This window comes from Oryzias latipes, chromosome 16, assembly GCF_002234675.1.
Source record: "Oryzias latipes chromosome 16, ASM223467v1".
NCBI classification, from domain to species: domain Eukaryota; kingdom Metazoa; phylum Chordata; class Actinopteri; order Beloniformes; family Adrianichthyidae; genus Oryzias; species Oryzias latipes.
The window spans coordinates 19,234,882-19,252,318 of record NC_019874.2 but is presented as its reverse complement, the minus strand read 5'-3'; the positions used below and the strand labels follow the sequence as shown (position 1 = coordinate 19,252,318).

General features: G+C 37.6%; 1 protein-coding gene across 4 annotated transcripts; it reads right to left on the bottom strand.

Moving 5' to 3' along the window:
* Window positions 1–1,046: 1,046 nt before the first annotated feature.
* LOC101159772 (inward rectifier potassium channel 2) lies at window positions 1,047–17,437 on the bottom strand. 4 transcript variants are annotated; one of them, XM_020710245.2, is made up of 8 exons: window positions 17,223–17,437; window positions 8,804–8,899; window positions 7,109–7,539; window positions 6,880–6,910; window positions 6,640–6,680; window positions 4,592–6,340; window positions 3,410–3,727; window positions 1,047–2,992 (listed from the first exon to the last, which is right to left on the bottom strand). In XM_020710245.2, the coding sequence occupies exons 6-8, from the start codon at window positions 5,651–5,653 to the stop codon at window positions 2,786–2,788; spliced, it is 1,587 nt and encodes a 528-aa protein (XP_020565904.1). In that variant the 5' UTR covers window positions 5,654–6,340; window positions 6,640–6,680; window positions 6,880–6,910; window positions 7,109–7,539; window positions 8,804–8,899; window positions 17,223–17,437; the 3' UTR covers window positions 1,047–2,785. The 4 variants fall into 4 exon arrangements, with proteins under 4 accessions (XP_020565904.1, XP_011483652.1, XP_020565903.1 ...); XM_011485350.3 differs by having other exon boundaries at window positions 6,880–7,539; XM_020710244.2 differs by having other exon boundaries at window positions 4,592–6,680.

The following is a 17,437-nucleotide window of genomic DNA, read 5'->3' as shown; positions in this document are numbered from 1 at the left end:
TTTTGATTTGGTGACCATTAGGCCATTTATTTTTAAAATGTACTTTTTAAATATTTACAACCTGCTGCTGTTGCTTTACTTGAGTTAAAAATGAAATAAAATCCAATCAAACATACCATTTTCAGGCTATTTGTCTTTGAAGTGTCCTTTTTATTTTTTCACTTTATTACTGAATATAAACATGACAAAATTGATGTAGAACAGTTTTTTAAATAAATCTATGTACTTTAATCCTATTCTAAAAAGTAAACCACTCTTACTATTATTTTTCTGTTATCTGACATGTTAAAAATGTAAATATAAATTACAAAATTTCATTAACTAAAAGAAATGAACCAAAAACATTTTTACTGTTGAAATTGTTTGGATTTTTCTTCAAAGCCAAAAAGCCACAATGGAGGGATGAAAAGCTGCAAGTGGCTCCAGAGTCTCACTAGTAGATAACCGTATGTTGTGCTATTTAGTTAATAAAATCACAGGTTTTCCCCGTTTAATTATTTATTTTTTTATAAAAACAAATCACCTGATGGAAAAAATATTTCTTTTTGTACAAGATATAAATAATTACCTCAACTTGTGTAACTAAATATTTTAATTTGTGAAAAGAAAGAAATGTTTTTGGACAGGTCAAAAAGGCTTTATTCTTTTGTTCTGCTATGCTTAAATGCCTACACGCTTTCCATTCTGTGAAGATGTACAAGCAGAAATGTTTCCCCTTAAATAGTGCAAATAAAAAAATGTCATTGGGCATATTGAAGAAACAATGCTTTTTGCATTTTGAACAGTGAATCGTCAAAACATGATAAGATGACTGAGCAGTCTGTCTGTGCATTTATTTCTGGATTGTTTAGTAAGTTAAGAGTGAAACTGCTTGGAGCTCTTGTTACATTTTTAAAGAGGTGGAGGCAGGGTAAATGACATGACCCACTGTGTGGCCTAAAAATAGGAAACAGCAGCTATGAAGGCGAAATGTAAGAAGAGACACAAACACAGAAGAGCAGTAACATTGGTTTGAACAGAAAATATGTCAAGAATTATTCTCTCAATTCCACCTGAGGTTATTGGATTTTCTTTAATAACACAACAAAGCCAAAGCAACTGATCAACTAAAGACAACTTTTGCTAATACTTTGTGCTGTTTTAGAGCCTCACATGATAATAGCCCCTATATTTTATGTTTGTGCAAAGTACAAAGAGCAGGCTCTCAAGATGCGTGTAGGACAGGTTTATGATCAGTCAACAGGTAACGAGTTGCATGTTTCATGCTGCTTTAAACATTCTTCATCACCATATTCTGCAAAAATACATGTTTTAATTAATTACACACAAATAGAAACTATTTTTGTTGTCACTGATGCATGTCCACAGACAGACTTCTAATACACTTAACAGATCCAAAGAAAATCTTTTAATACCACAAATGGTAAAGTGAGCAAAAAGAAAAAAAATACACTCTTGCATGACATATGAACCATGAAAGCAACCAATAAATGTGGAATTACCAAAAGTCAATGAAGGGGTCACTTGCAAAATCCAATCTCTTGTGAAGGCACCACCTAAGAATTATCTCTCGTTTTGAGAACAAAGCTGTCTGCGATATTTTCAGGTCAACGAGTAAAATCCTTCAACAACAAAAAATGTTGCATCTTCATCATCATTTTTTCTCCACTTGCACAATTGAAGAAGAGTTGTTTAATAATTACACAAAGCCATCATTAGAAAAAGTATTTTTTAGTCCAAACAATTTGAAGGAAATGAAAGTCTTTAGTGCATGTACAGGGACAACAAGAGCATCTCCTACTGCCTTAGAGTCAGTCTGTATCACAAAAGTGCCAAGAAGCTTGAAAGAGACACAATTAGCAAATGTTCTAACATTACAGGACAACATGCATGTATAGTGGATTTTTTAAACATAAAATGAGATAAAACAAGTAGAGACATTATCTGCACACACACAACATATTTATCCCCATGTGATTTCTAACCTATCACATATCGTCCTCTCAACTTAAACCTTTCGATTGAAGATAAAAAAAACTGTACATTTTTGAAAGCCAAAAAACAAACAAAAAACAGGTCACAATACGAAGGAAACTGCTGAAAACTGCTGCTAGTTTTCAGCAGTTTCCCTATTTTTTGTTGTTTTCCTTTGATTCAAACAGCAAATTTTATTCCTAACAATTCTAAAGAGTGACAAAAAGTTTCTATACTTACCATATCAAAAAAATATATATGTTGTGATAGGTGAGCTTCATAAAGCAAAGTCGTTCCTGAGTATTACTGTTACCTACATCCAGAGGTCACCTTGGACACGTTTGGCTTTCTTCAGACAAACAAACAAAAAACAAAAAAACAAGCTGCAGGGCAGTAACAACTCGTAACCACAGTGTGGTGCTGCTGCGTGTCATTAGAGCCAAATCAGAGTGCTGTGGTGGAGATGGGGCAGATCATGGGAGATGTAGCAGACAGGTTTTCAATGATAATGAAAGACTGCCAGGACCAATCAGACAACTAGGTCAGAGTAAAGACCAAGCTCCTCTCACAGTTTCAATCTCTGTCCATTTCTTTAACCTGTTTTTGACGTGCACACAATTGCCTCATCAGTGCTTACCCTTCTTTTTATTATTTTTTATTGTGAGATTTTTGACAAACTTCATACTATATCATTGTAAAGCTGTTTCTCTCTGTTTGCAATTTTATCAAAAGCACCTATGTGTTCTTATCCTGTAGAGCCTCCAGTCAGCTTCCTGTCAGTCTCTTTCTCAAAGCCTTCCAGTTTCGTGGTTCAGTTGTGGTGAAGATGTTCGGCCAGTGATGGCCGTTCTGGATTCTGATCTAGTTCATCATTAGAGATACGCTGCAGGGCCACTTCATTTTCATAACAAAAAGATGACCCTGAACCTTCAATGTATGTCTGCTCCTCCAGCTCTTTTGCACTGCATGAAGGTGTGTTTGGGACTTCATATGTCCGATGGAAAAATGAGTAGTCCACCTGGATAAAGAACACAAGAGAAGCTTTCAGATGACTGTTAACATGCTCAAAAAGACTATAAGTGTAGCAATAGTGAACATGTTTCTGTAGTATTTTTAAAGAACATTAAAAATAGGGTGTTTAGCGACAGATTGGTGACCTGTTCAGGGTGTACTCTGCTTTCACCCAAATGTAGCTGGGATAGGCTCCAGCAGCCCTATGACCCCAAAGGCATTCAACACGTTCAAAAGATGGATGGATGGTTTAAAAATTGCAATTTATACTCTTAAGAAGTCTTTAGCTCTAGAAGTTTTTGTTAATGAACAGATAGAACTGACGTTTTATTCTAGGTGCATCAATCCCATTCAATCTCAAATGTCACAACAAACACACACTTTTATCTTGCTAAATTGCATCTTCTTGTATTGTCTTTCTAACCTGGTAGCAGTCTTTTTTCTCGAAGAGCACTGGTTCAAAGCGGTGCCCCCAGAGGATTTCAGATGCCAGATAGGAGCTGCGGCACTGCGTGGTCATGGCTGTGGCCTCTACCATGCCCTCTAGTATGACCACCACCTCCAACTCAGAGTCCTTTTCCAGAGTATTTTTATCCATCTCAAAAAAAGGAGACTCTTCATTGATTTCGTGGACAATAGTCACAGGAGACACCAGGAAGATGCGGTCGGTACCGGTGTCAAAGCCAATGTTGATGTCTGCGTTATCCAACGGGAGGAACTCTCCCTCTGGTGTAACCCTTGGCTGGAATTCAATTAAAATGAGAAAATAAAATAAGTTTTTGGTGCATAAAGTGACTCATTTTTTTATAATGCAATATTTTTCCATGCAAGATAACATTAAATATGCAGTATTTTCAACATTGATCATGCAAATACCTCAAAAACCAACCAATACAGATAAAACTGCATTTTAGGATTTAAATACTTGTATACATTTATTTTCAACACTTTTTGCCAATAAAAAAAACTTTTTTAAATGAACCCCACGTTTAGTCAGTTATTTTGTTGAGCAGAACCATTTAAAATATATGCCTCGGCTTATCAATCACCCATCTCTTTCAATAGAACTATATCAAGTTCCAAAATTTAGAGATTTATTTCTTTGATCCCTTTGAAATAATCCCATCTGCCCAGTTTGACCTCTGCTATCGTCATGCTGATAAAAGAGATCAAATTGTCTATAATGTTGCATCATTGCTTTTGTCCCTCTCTCCACACAAAAGGTTTAATTAAAAACACAGTTAAAAAATGAAATTTTTTTACCTCCCACCTAAATAGAAGGGCAAATACATTTACATGCCATCATCTAACACGATAGACTAAATCTGCAAGGGGAAAATGCAGGCGAAGGACAATGGTTTTCAGTTAAAGAATTGTAGGCAAGTTAATCCGAGGTAAATCTTCCAGACCCAGAGGGAAAATAAAACAAGCTCTCATTAACTGCAGTTCACAGAATACAGGCCAGATGGTCTAAACGTTCTCTTTTTTTCTCTCTCCCCACTGCAACCTCTTTTTTCCCCTTTACCACTCTTCTGCTGTGGCAAACCTTTTTATTCAGTGCAACAAAATCTCTTTGTTTTTTTCATTTTTCAGTTATTCCACTTACCTTCAGGAGTTGAGCTCTGACGTGAGCCTCCACCAGGTGGCTTTTGCGCAGGTTTCCGACCCTCCACATCATACAGAGTTTGCCGTCCCTCTGGGCCACCACAGCGGTCTCAGAGAACACCAGGGTCTCGTTGCGCTTCTTGGGCTTGGCAATCTTTGCCATGACTGCCCCGATGATGAAGGCGTCAATAATGCAGCCCACAATGCACTGCAAAACGACCGCCAACACCGCCAGGGGACATTCTTCGGTCACGCTTCTGAATCCGTAACCAATGGATGTCTGCGTCTCCAAGGAAAATAGGAAGGCCGCCAAGAAGCTGTTAACCTGAAGGAAGCATGGCTCCTCCACCACCGCCTCTCCACCAGACCCTCCTCCAGAGCCAGCTTCTCCTGATCCCACCGGAGATCCTGGATTGGGGTTGAGCCTGATGGAGAGGTCCCCATGTGCAGAAGCAATAAGCCAGAAGGCAAAGCCAAAAAGCAGCCAGGAGAGAATGAAGGAGAGGGTGAAGATGACCAGCATCCAGCGCCAGCGAATGTCAACACACGTGGTGAAGAGGTCACTGAGGTACCGCTGGCCCCGCTCGCTCATGTTGACAAAGGTGACGTTGCAGCGTCCGTCCTTGCCCACAAAGCGTTTTTGGGGCCTGCGGCTTGAGCGCTTGCACCGGCGGCGGCTGGTGGTGGAGGGGGAAGAAAGTGAATCCTGCTCTGATGAAGAACAGCCTTCCCCTCTCCCTCCTGCCCCCCTGCCCTTTGCACTCGTTTTCCCCAGGCGCACTCTCCCTGCTCTCACTCCACCTTCTCCCCCTGCAATTTCTTCAGCTGATTCCTCAATGGTGCTCTGTTTCCGTGCATTGTTGGTGTTGCTCTGAAGAGACAGAACTATGCCATTGAGAGCAAGTGTTGGGGACGAGCTGGTTGGAGTCCCTGACCCTGTCGGGCTCCCCCCAGCCCTCGGTGAGTCTGCAGCACTTGTTGCCAGCCTCATGACTTCCTCCTCCTCAACTGGCCCATCCACCACAGCACTGAAACGGCGTTTGACACGTGCTGCTCCCATCATTTACAATCAAATCTGTATTTCTCTGGCTCAACAGCAAAAAATGTACCTTGATACAGTCAGCAAAGCTGCGTTGTGTAACCAGCACAGTCCTCCCAGTCTGTCTGAATGATACAGCAGCAGGTTCAACCAGAGGACATCTTCTTTTTCCAGTGGTTTCCTTTAATCTCCCAGCTTGTAATTCCAATTCCACTACAGTCTTGGTGTTCAGTTATAAGTCCTTCAGCAAATAAAGTGGGCTTCTTGATAGACTTGAATGGATTCATATTCAAAACTCAACTTAAATCATACAGAAGCACATAAACAACGTGGGGTGAACACAAAGAGGCTGCATGAAAGTTCATTCGAGAAAGGGCAGGAATGACATCAGCATTCACAACAGGAACATGCAGGACTGTTCAGTTCAAAAATAACGAGAGGAATTCAAGGAAAGTCTTTTGGTACTTAGTCTAAAAAAACAAATCTCTAATGACATTATCAGTAGCCAGCAGATCAGGAGAATGGAAACATCTCAAGGAAGTCTAGCTCATGACACTATTTCTTTTCTTACATTGCAAATAAGAAAAAAAAAATAACTTACATTACAGACAAAACCAACAGTACAACATTTCAAATAATTTCTAACATGCCAAAACAACAGAAAAAAAACGTGCAAACTCTTACGATGAAGCTCCTCTCAGTTTAAAAGCCCTTTGAGCATGAGGAAATAAAAAGAAATATGTAACTAGGGTTCATGCATATCACACATATGATTATCGATATTTAACAGATGTCTGTTACTATGGAGAGTCTAGAAATTGACACATCTGCACTGTGAGCAATGCAAAATAACCATATTTTGACTGACATTTGCTGTTGCATCATGTTACAGCTTTAACAATTGCGCATTTTCCTTTCAAATGTCTGTCTATCTATCTGATACCCATGGGGAATTTGTCGCATGGACTATTACTTTACATATGTATATGTAATTGGGTATACCCAATTACCTGTGACAGCGTGTCAGAGCCCCTGCTACAGCAGTGACCACCTAAAGCGGACAAAAGAGAACAGGAGAGGAAGACAACCACGGTAAAACATTATCTACCTCGAAGGGGAGTAACGTTATGAGTTTTATGTCAGCAGCTTTTTAAGGAGATAAACATTTCCTGCATTTTTCATGTCAGCTTGAAGAGTCACTAAAAGTGGAGCCTGCTGTAAAAAAAAAAGGTGATAAAATGTGCAACTACCTTGACGGATTTGAGGCTGTCAGTCAGCCACCTGGTTTAACCAAAGCACAAAAGGGCTAATTTAGCATCAGAGATACTTGAAAACAAAGATAACAATGTCCTGACAAATAACACAATTGATAATAGGTCTAAAAGTGAACTAGTAAGTGTTCAATATGTTAAAGTTTTCTAGTTTTCCAAAGTGTGTGATTATAGGGTTAACTAAAAGAAAAAGTATGCACATATTTACCATGCCTGGCTACTGTCAGTAGTGTTGAGGAATAGTGTGCAAAATCAAATAATTTAGGAACTGCAAAAGAAAAACTGCAGCTAAAACATTTCAAGTACAAAAAACAGCAATAAGTAAATAAATAGCAGGTAGTGGTACAACTTTGTAAATGTAGAAAAAATGAAATCATAAGTGTTAAGAGAAGAGAAAAGTCTACAACAAATGAAAGTGGGGGAAAAGATCCCTCCTGAAGTGAGACGTGACATAAGGGTTCATCTTTGCTCATCTGTTGACCTCCCTTTCTGACACATGCTCAAGGAAATCACTGAGGAATTTCAGGAGCGGACACTGAGGAAGCTGGTCACTGCTGGTTGTCCCGTTCCTTTTAAACAGCTGCTGGTTTGTTTTGCCTCCCCTTTGCTTTTAGTCCTTCGTGGCGTAATCACTTCAAGCTTTGGAAATAAATGTATTAAACACAAAGAAAAGAAAAAATGTCAAAATATGTTGGGAAAAACAAGCAACATTTAATGTATATCTCTTCTAAAATTCAATATTTAATAACATTCAATGCATTTAAACCTGAAATTTAGAGCAAAAAAACAAAAGTAGAAGTGCAGCAGCAGTATGTATAAGAAAGCTCACCCTTACTGCTCAGTAATGGCTGTTGTAATTGCATAAATTCCAATATCAAGTAACCCACTGCATCTAAAGGGCAAAAGTGACTTCCTGTTCTGTGGATCTGGCCCAGATTATGATGTGACTTTTTGTTAAAAGTTAGAGATTTATACTTTTTATAAACTCATGACTCCACAGTCACACGTTCTAGAGTTTCTTTAATTTCTTTGTCCACAGAGAAAAAGAAGACAAAAAGAACAACTGAAGAAAAAAAAGAACCAGAAAGGTCACAGAGTCAAACACTTCCTCTTCTGAGTAGAAAAGGATTTTAGGATCAAATTTGAAGCTTGTTAAACAGTTTAAATAATGACACTTAAAGCCCAAACACAGTGAGGAAGAGCCTAAGCAGCAATGAAAATGACTTCTTTTTGTATCTGAACAATTGTGAAGGGGGCCTGGAAGCACAGAAGTGAACTACTCAGCTGTGGACATGGAGCTAAACAGTGTGCAGAAGAGGCCCCATCACATCATTCTAAATAAATAGGATTGAGATGAAAGAATACTTTCTGGATTAAAAGAAGCAAAATAAAGAGTAAATCCTCTATAATAAAATGCGTCATGCAGACTATGCATGTGACCTTTGGGCAAACAAATGATCTCTTGTCCCATTGCCAACAATTTGGGGGTTCTATTCTGCAACGTGTGCTTGTAGACAAAAAAAAAACACCTTCTGTGATCACAACTGAGGACATTTTTCCTTGAAAACACATCAGTTAATCTGGAACAGAATATTTGCAAACCTCTGTGTACAGAAACAATAGTTTAAGAAAGATTTCCCTGAAATTCTTCTACTGCATCATGAAATGATGATGTGTATTAAGAGAGAAAAAAATATATAGGGTGTGCTTTTTTCCCCACACAGTTACAGCTTTTAAATTATTTATGATCGCTAGAATCAGCTCAGTGGTCTTGTGGATGAGTGTCCACCCCGAGACTGAAAGGTCATGAGTCCAAATCCAGACACACACCTAGGTGCGTGACAACTAACCAGGACTTTTTTTTAACGTAAATGCACTTAAATGATGATGAGTTGAAACTTACCAGTGCTGGTTTATTTCTGTGGTTCTTTTGAATTTTCTCTTGACATCTAGTCTGATCGATCAAAGCCCCTCATTTCTCCAGATTTGTAGACTTAGACTATGAAGAGAAAAAAGTATATTTCTTTCATGAATGTTTAAAGATAAATAAATTGAACTACATGTGGAACTGTTCCATGTAGATTCTGTAACTTGCACATGCAAAACAGTTTCCTTTTTTATTAGAGTAGAACTAAAAGTTTATAAAGAGAAAATAATTTGTTTCCAAACAGGTCATGGGAGGATGTAGATTCTGCAGATTCAGAAGTTCAACATGGTCTCTATTGGGCACAGTGCCAGTTTGTACATGATGAGTAATATCTTAGAAAATTTTGGGTTAAAGACAGGAGAAGGAGTTGGGGATTGGGATCTTTGGCAACAATGGCTGACATAGAGAGGATGAATTAGATGAACCATTAACCAAAATGCTGAGTTGGCTGAGTCTTCTGGCTACAGAGTGAAGTGGGAGAATATCTTGTAAGAATATGCTGTGGACTATAGCTGCCTTTTTGACTCTAGTAATCTCAGCAGTGTTTGTTTTTTAACTTTAGAGAACTTGCATGACTATTGTTATAGAAAGAACAACACTTAGGTGTCAAATACCTGGCAGATAAGAATGTAAGATGCATTAGGGAAAATGTGTGAAAATCTGTCAATAATTTTAGCATTTTTAGAGAGAAATGTTCAAATTTTTATGACAAGTCATAAATCAAGGCAGTTAATACCCATTGACGCATCAAAATGAACTTAGTTTAGCATCTACTTGACAGCAAAAACACAAGTGATTGTTTTTTTATTGTAAATAAATTCAGTTGTCAAGAGCCTCAGTGTTCTGATATTGCATCAACATGTATTAATACTGCAGAGAAAATGAATACTAAGACTTTAATATTTTAACTATAATGAATTCACATTAACCTTGTATCTAATCATTAAGCATATAAAATAACAAAATAAATAGGTTTAACTTGCTTGTTTACTTCTTTACTTAAGTAATTTTTTCAAACATTTTGGCACTCACTTCCTGTCCTGCTGGATTTTAGAAGTGCTGTTAATTATTAGCTCTTGTTCGATTATTAAAATCTATGTTATCTTACCACAACAAAGGGAAAAGATTGCCAACCAGTTAAACTCTAAGTGAGCTCCACAAAAGGTTATGCACAAAAATCCCTCAACAATTAGGAAAAGTATGATGCAAAAACCAGCCAGACTACAGAAAAATATTTTACTGAACAAATGCAGACAGGATTTCAAGATATAAAATAATGCCAAAGTAATGCTCATTAAAGTTAGTATATTGACGTCTCGCAGCACTTGTGCAATGTTTGCATGAATGTAGTGCAACATTTCACCAACAATCAAGAATCAGAAAGGAAACAAATGACACCGGGATGACAAAAGGGGGGAATAGTCAGTTGTAACAACAAACACAACTTAAATATTATCACCAACAATTGGTTTGGACTCTACAAAATAAAACAGGGCCCCAAAAAGTAGCTGCATGTGAGAAATATGAGACATTATACATTTTAACTACAACTAGTGAGACAAAACTTATTCAGAAATGACACTGAAAGTTAGAAACAGTAAAAACTTTGGATTGATTTAACCCCTTGTGCTATCCTAGGCACTTTAACATGGGGAGTTGGGTCATCTAGACCCACTAGACAGTGCTCTGAACCATTTTTCTTCAATGATTTGGAATCTTCACTGGTGTCCATGGATTACATGAAATCTTTCCAACTTTATCCACCTTTGTTATGGTAGGGAGAACACGTCAATGCAAGGGTGGGGTCATCTAAAATAGCACAAGGGTTAAAGTTGGAACTGTCTGAACATTCTGTGATACAACTACAAAGGTGGTGCCCCTCTCAAGAACTAGTGGATGAAATAGCGTGTGAGCAACCAGTCGTGACCTTGGGACCACCACAGGGCTTCCAGCCAACAAGCTTCCAAACGAACAAGCTCACACGCCTGCTATCGCTTATTGGTTTGACCTGTTGCTGACAAGAGGAGCAGCAGAAGGCGATGAAGGAAGACCGTGTGTGTGATTGCGTGCGTGTGTTTTGGCACTATGCGAGTGTGAGTCCCTGTGTTGCAGCATCTTATCATGTTCAAGTGGCAAATATCTCAAATGTCTCCTCTTAGCAGAACATTTATAGGAGGTTTTATGGGACTACTGTTCATGCAGGAATACCTTTTGTTAAAAAGAGCAGGCAACAGGGTGAAGGGTGATCACACTGACAAAGAGAAAGACACAAATACAATAGAGGCAGATATAAGAGAAGGAAGATTAATTCCCCTTGCTGGAAACTTTTGTGGTATTTTTCTCATAAAATGCAAATAATAATTGGAAAAGATTGTTTAAAATCCACAACAGTTAATTTCCCATAAAAAAGATAACTTCTTTCTTTTTCATATTGTCTGGATATCTGAATTATAGCTGTAATTTTCTAGTTTTCTACCAACACCAACATCATGCTGAATTCATCGATTCATTTCATGCCTGTGTGTCTGGTCAAAGCATTGCATAACACATTTGTGGGTGGTTGTTTGCAGAAGGTTAAACTTTGAATTCACCTCGCAAAAGTTGATTGCACATGACAGTGCATTGATTGTTCACTTAATTAAAAAACACAAACGATGCACAGACTTCAACAAGTGGAAATGGGAAACCAGGTTATGAGCTAATCTGTTGTTGTTCTCACCGTTTCCCCCACAATCTATACGTCTCAAATGCTTCTGAGTGTACCTTCTTAGCCTTAGTCCTCTTTCCAGTAACCGCCCTGCAGCATGCCTCCACCTAACCAAAGTAAAAAGTGTTGAGCTTGGCGCTGATATAGGCATTTAAAATTAGTCTGAAAAATACAAAGTTTGACTGAAGTAACCCTAAGAAGGACTGCAAAGCGCAGGACTTCATGTGGTTTTGTTTACTAGCTTTAGTCCGAATCCGGAAAGGTAGCTAGACGACAGTCTGAAAACAGACCAAAGGCAAGGTTGTATGTATGTATCTTTACAGTTTATGAGTATTGTGACAATACGTGAGAACACTGTAAAACCAGAATTAAAATGTTTTTTTTTTTAGGATTCTTTGAACATGATTATAAATGCAACAGAAATGCAACTTTAAAAGAGGTGAGAAGCATTTTCTGTGTGTTTATTGGTATTAGTGTCATAGAAAGCAACACGTTTATTTAAGCCTTTCCTCAAGAGCTTTCCTCCTGCAACTGTCAAAGTGCAATGAACTTGCTCTTTGGCACCTTCCCTGAATTGTTTATATCAAGAATTTCGGACCACAGTGACGTGTGGCATGGGCAAATCCCAATTGCAGAAAAAAGAAAGATCAGAGAGAGCGTCATGAAACTACAGTTTTTTTCTTTCAGGCTTTTTTCTAAAATCCTCAAACAAGTAGTGACAATAAATTATTGTAATCTGCTCTTATCTTAAAGATCTTAACCATGATTCTTGGGCTGATAAAAGATGAGTTAGATCAACAGTATGCCTGGGTGAACAACATGGAACAGTGAGACCACGATGCAAATATGGAGTTGTCAATAGATCGCATTGATCAGTGGAGGTCAGAAACCTAGGGCGTATATTGAGTCAGTGCCTCTCATGGCTCCCATTCAAACCCACTTTCTCTTGCTGTCTTTTATATTTATGGCCCGAGCACACACAAAAACTCGATAACATACAAATAGGCTGGAAAAAGACCTGAAGAAGACCAAAATTTAACTTGTCATAGAGGACACTTGATGGGGCCATTTGGACACTTTGTGCAAAACCTTAGGTAAAAAAACTAAAAATTTTATGAATTTTTCTTTCCAAAACTTGGAAGACTTCAGGCTGGTCAAAACTAAATTTTTGAAATATTTTTGACTCCAGCCCTTAAATTATGACATCATAGGGGGGTGAAAAACTAGATAGAGTAAAAGAAATTATTACTGAGCCCCCCCCCCAGCTTTTATCAATCAATACATCAAACTTTTGAAAACCTGTCTGAAGTATTCCAACAAAATGAGATATTTATCGTTAAAGGTGACCTTTGAATTACTTCTTGGACGCCATTTGGCGTCAGTGTGACATCACTGAATGTTTAAAAGACTACTTAACTACAGTGACCAAAATTCATACACAGAATCTCTGCGAGAGAAGTGACACAGCAGAAAGGTTTTTTCATTAAAGTGGCGCCACCGTACACCATCATGAAAAGGGCGCCAAATGAAAAAAAATTTGGTTTTGAAAAATACCTTATTTGCTACGTGGAATGGCCCCTATGCAGGCCACATGCCCCCTGCTCTCCTTTATTCTGACACTAGTAGATGACTAGATACATGTACATCTTCGAGTTCCCCATCTGAGCTGAAATTTGGCACAAAACTGTTCGACTGGATATTTCCAGTATTGCTCATCATTTTTGTTGCACCTGTAATGTTAGGTTGGGCGTGTGAGGGGTTGTAATTTATCATGAAAGTGTGTAGACAGAGAGCTCTCAGCAATGGGGAGGGGATGGGAGGTGGGAAGACTTACTCCAAGAGTTCCGCCCACAACTCAGGTGAATTTCCAATGAACTCCTGCCACTCTACAGAAACTATGTCGTAGATAACTACACCTATTTTTTTTTTTTTACATTTTGGCTAAAAATGGCACAATCATAATTAAAAGACCACTAGGAAGGCTTTGAAAATAGATCAAAAGATGATCGGATTTTAGGGAAAGCTATATGCCAACCCACAATGCAAAAAAAAAATGTTTTTACTTACTATCATTAGAACAGCATTTTTTCATTCTAAGATAACCTGCAGTTGCAAAATTTGTTTGAAGGAGTTTGTTTTTACATCAATAATACATCTTGATCAACATCGCACATTATTGGTTTAAAGTACTAGCATTCTCAAAAAGCAGGCGCCCGATCCTCTTTTTGCGTGAGTTTGATCTAATAACTTCTCCCCAACCCGATTTCAGTTTGAAAACATGCATGCACTTTAACTCTCTCTTGTGGCATTGCATGATAAGTGAGTGTGCCGTCATCTTGGCACTTGGCCTTATTCCTTCTAATTAAAAAACTTTTCTACTGCTCTGCCACCGTTAGCAGCATGCAGAAATAAAGGTCATGGCGTGACGATGACTAAATCTTAATCTTTGGTGTTTAGATAATGCAGGCTGCAGCGAGCCGGTTAAAACGACATCTTTTTTTGATTAGGGAAACATTTTGAGCTTCATGAACACACAAATAAGGTAGAATCGGTATATTTGTTCAAATTTGGTCACATTGTATAAACCTGCATGTTTTTACAGTTTTATGTTTTCATAATAGGTATTTACTAAGAATGAATCAACATATGGTTGATTCATTGCCCTTCATAAACCAGATATAAACAATAACAGTGGATATTTGCTTAAAACAAACATTTATAAGACCTATCAAACAATCCCTTTAATGGGTCTATACCATACTAATCTTAAGCTTTTTATAGTAAACAATATCCATTCATATGATAATATATTACCTTTGGCACAGTAAAGAACGATTTTTATGAAAGATTTGTTGTTTTTGCTGCTAATTTTCCTACCCGCAAGTAAGTCGACTCAATCTTTGAGGCACCGACTTTCACTCCTTGTGAAAGTCACTCCGACTTTCCGCCCATTTCATGATGTCACCCTAGAGCGTGTCTATGTTTTGGCCACAAAAACAAAGAACATGCAAAGATGGATATGCATACCGTGCATATAAAATAAAAGCGGTTTAGGGCATCACAGCTAGAAAGTGGGAGTGTGTGTTTTTTCAGTGTGGTGCTGGCAGCACAGACTCTTTCTGAAAGGGGCTGTTTCTCACTTTCATACGTTTAAATGTGAGGTCCTGCTAGTTTTCGTGGATTGGGAGGGGCTGGTCCCTGGAACACAGGTTTTTAGAGGAATACTCAGAAATGCGTGAACGGATCATAATACCTATTTGGGATTGTTTGTAGTGAGAAAATAACATTATAATACACTTAAAAGCTCAAAAAGTTGATTTTGCATGAAATAGGCCCTTTAGCTTTTAAGCATAAAAGGTTTCACACGGTTAGACGTAAATATCTTTTTAGGAATAAACAAGCGTGTGCATTTAACTAATACTGAGAAAAACCTTTATAAATGAAATATAGTTATTAGACGAAGCGGTCCTAGACTAAGTTTTTCTGATGCCTTTTAGCTTAAAATTTGTTAATGGAGACATTTTAAAAACCTTTAATATTGCTTCTGAATATAAACAATGAATACACAGTTACACATTAACACATCATAATTTTGAAGACTATCATAAAACTAGAGTGTTTTTCGACCAGCCCTCCTTTAAGGTACTGAATTTAATACAAACTTGAATTTTAAAGACTTTGAAGAACGAACTCAGATGTTTAACAGCTGAAAAAACATTTTTGATCTAGTTGACAATTACTGGTGTCAAACACTATGGACATAAAAATTCTTTCCTGAAGATGAATCTAGATTCCTGATTTGGATAACAATTTCTATTGACTACAGGCAACAATTCAGTCTTTTTTATTCCTTTAAATTGCTATTTTTAGTTGCCCTAAATCAAAGTTTTGAGCTAAACAGTTTGTTCCAGAAGAGGATGTCAAGACGGTGTAATAACCCTGCTAACAAAACATGGCTTTCTCTGACAAATGTTGTGAGATTGAAAATTATTACACATTGTTCTGTAAAAAAACAACAACACACAATTGCTAGAAAGCTGGGGTTTTTTCTTCATAGATTAGATAAAAAAATAATTTCTTTTAATTTTTTAACTTTGGGGGATTCATTCTAATATGCAAACACATCACAGAAAGAAAATAATGAAAAAAAATCCAAAATAAACACATCTTACTGCTGTTAAGGACAATTAAAGTGGTGTGACAATTAAAGTAAAGTGTGATGCTCACTTCTTTTACAATTACTGGATTAAAGTGAATTTATTTACAAAAAAAAATGAAAACATCGCTTTCTGAAACACTTCAAGATTTTGTTTGAATATTACAAATAAAAATAGAGGATACATTTCAGGCAGTCATGAACTTTAACCCCTGTTGCCATCTTAGATGACCCCACCCTTACAATGACGTGTTCTCCCTACCATGACAAAGGTGGATAAAGGTGGAAAGATTTCATGTAATCCATGGACACCAGTGAAGATCACAAATCATTGAAGAAAAAAGGTTCAACAACAGGTCAAACCAATAAGCGATAGCAGGCGTGTGAGCTTGTTCGTTTGGAAGCTTGTTGGCTGGAAGCCCTGTGGTGGTCCCAAGGTCACGACTGGTTGCTCACACGCTATTTCATCCACTAGTTCTTGAGAGGGGCACCACCTTTGTAGTTGTATCACAGAATGTTCAGACAGTTCCAACTTTAACCCTTGTGCTATTTTAGATGACCCCACCCTTGCATTGACGTGTTCTCCCTACCATGACAAAGGTGGATAAAGGTGGAAAGATTTCATGTAATCCATGGACACCAGTGAAGATCACAAATCATTGAAGAAAAAAGGTTCAACACACTGCCAGTGGGGCCTAGATGACCCAACTCCCAATGTCAAAGTGCCTAGGATAGAACAAGGGTTACTCAAGGCCTATAAATAAAATAAGCTAAATGTGATTTATGTGCAAAATATATTGTACCAGTTTGAATTTAGAACAGAACCAACTAAAAAGACTGATGCTCATATATCTGCTCCCAGCATCCATTGCCTTTGTGTTGCTCCAACAGACAAATAAGTGATTTTGTGTTTCCTAAACTACATTTATATTTCATTTATGCCCTTTAAACAAAGAACTATAAAACATCTTTAAAAAAAAAGTTTAGGAATAACTAGATCAGCCACATGTTTATATGGTGTCATCGTAAAACCGATTTGAAACTACAGCAGTGTTTTGTCTTAGGTCACAACAATTTACCAAACCAAAAAAGGATTAGCATCTAAATCAGGCAGCGAGCCCTGTGACCATCTTATCTGTCCAGTTCTGGATGGCTTAATCTATTGTTCTGCTCAGAAGGCATTTTGTTTGCTTTTCTTTATTCCTAATTTTGAAAATTCTTTCATTGTTAAATATTTTACAAAAAGGTAAAATCTTATAAATATGATACAAGTATTTTTTGAGCATGCTGCTTTAATCCAATTCATAGCAGAGAGCAGTACATTTATAGAATGTAACAACAGAAGAATTTTGCTACTCAAAAAATAACTGCAGAACCTTATAAATTTGTCTTTGACGTCAAAAGAACAAAGAAGTGATATTTAGTCACTACTTTTTAAGTTAATTGACAGTTGTAGTTTTTGTTTATTTTGCTAAATATTGACACTATATAGATATAAATCATTTTAACAACAAAATATTTGCGACACTTACCTTATTTGACAAGACGCGCTTTTTAAAAAAACTCTTTTGCAGTAAATTTTTTTAATCAACAAAAAAAAAAAAAAAAAAAAAAAGAAGTAAAGAAAAACACGGAGAACCAAGTCCGGCAGTGACTGTGTGTCCGCGCGCCTCGTGGTGAGCGCGCTCACGTGGCTCATGTGTCAGGCCAGCACAGCTGGCACGCGCCCGCCTTCGATTGGGAATGC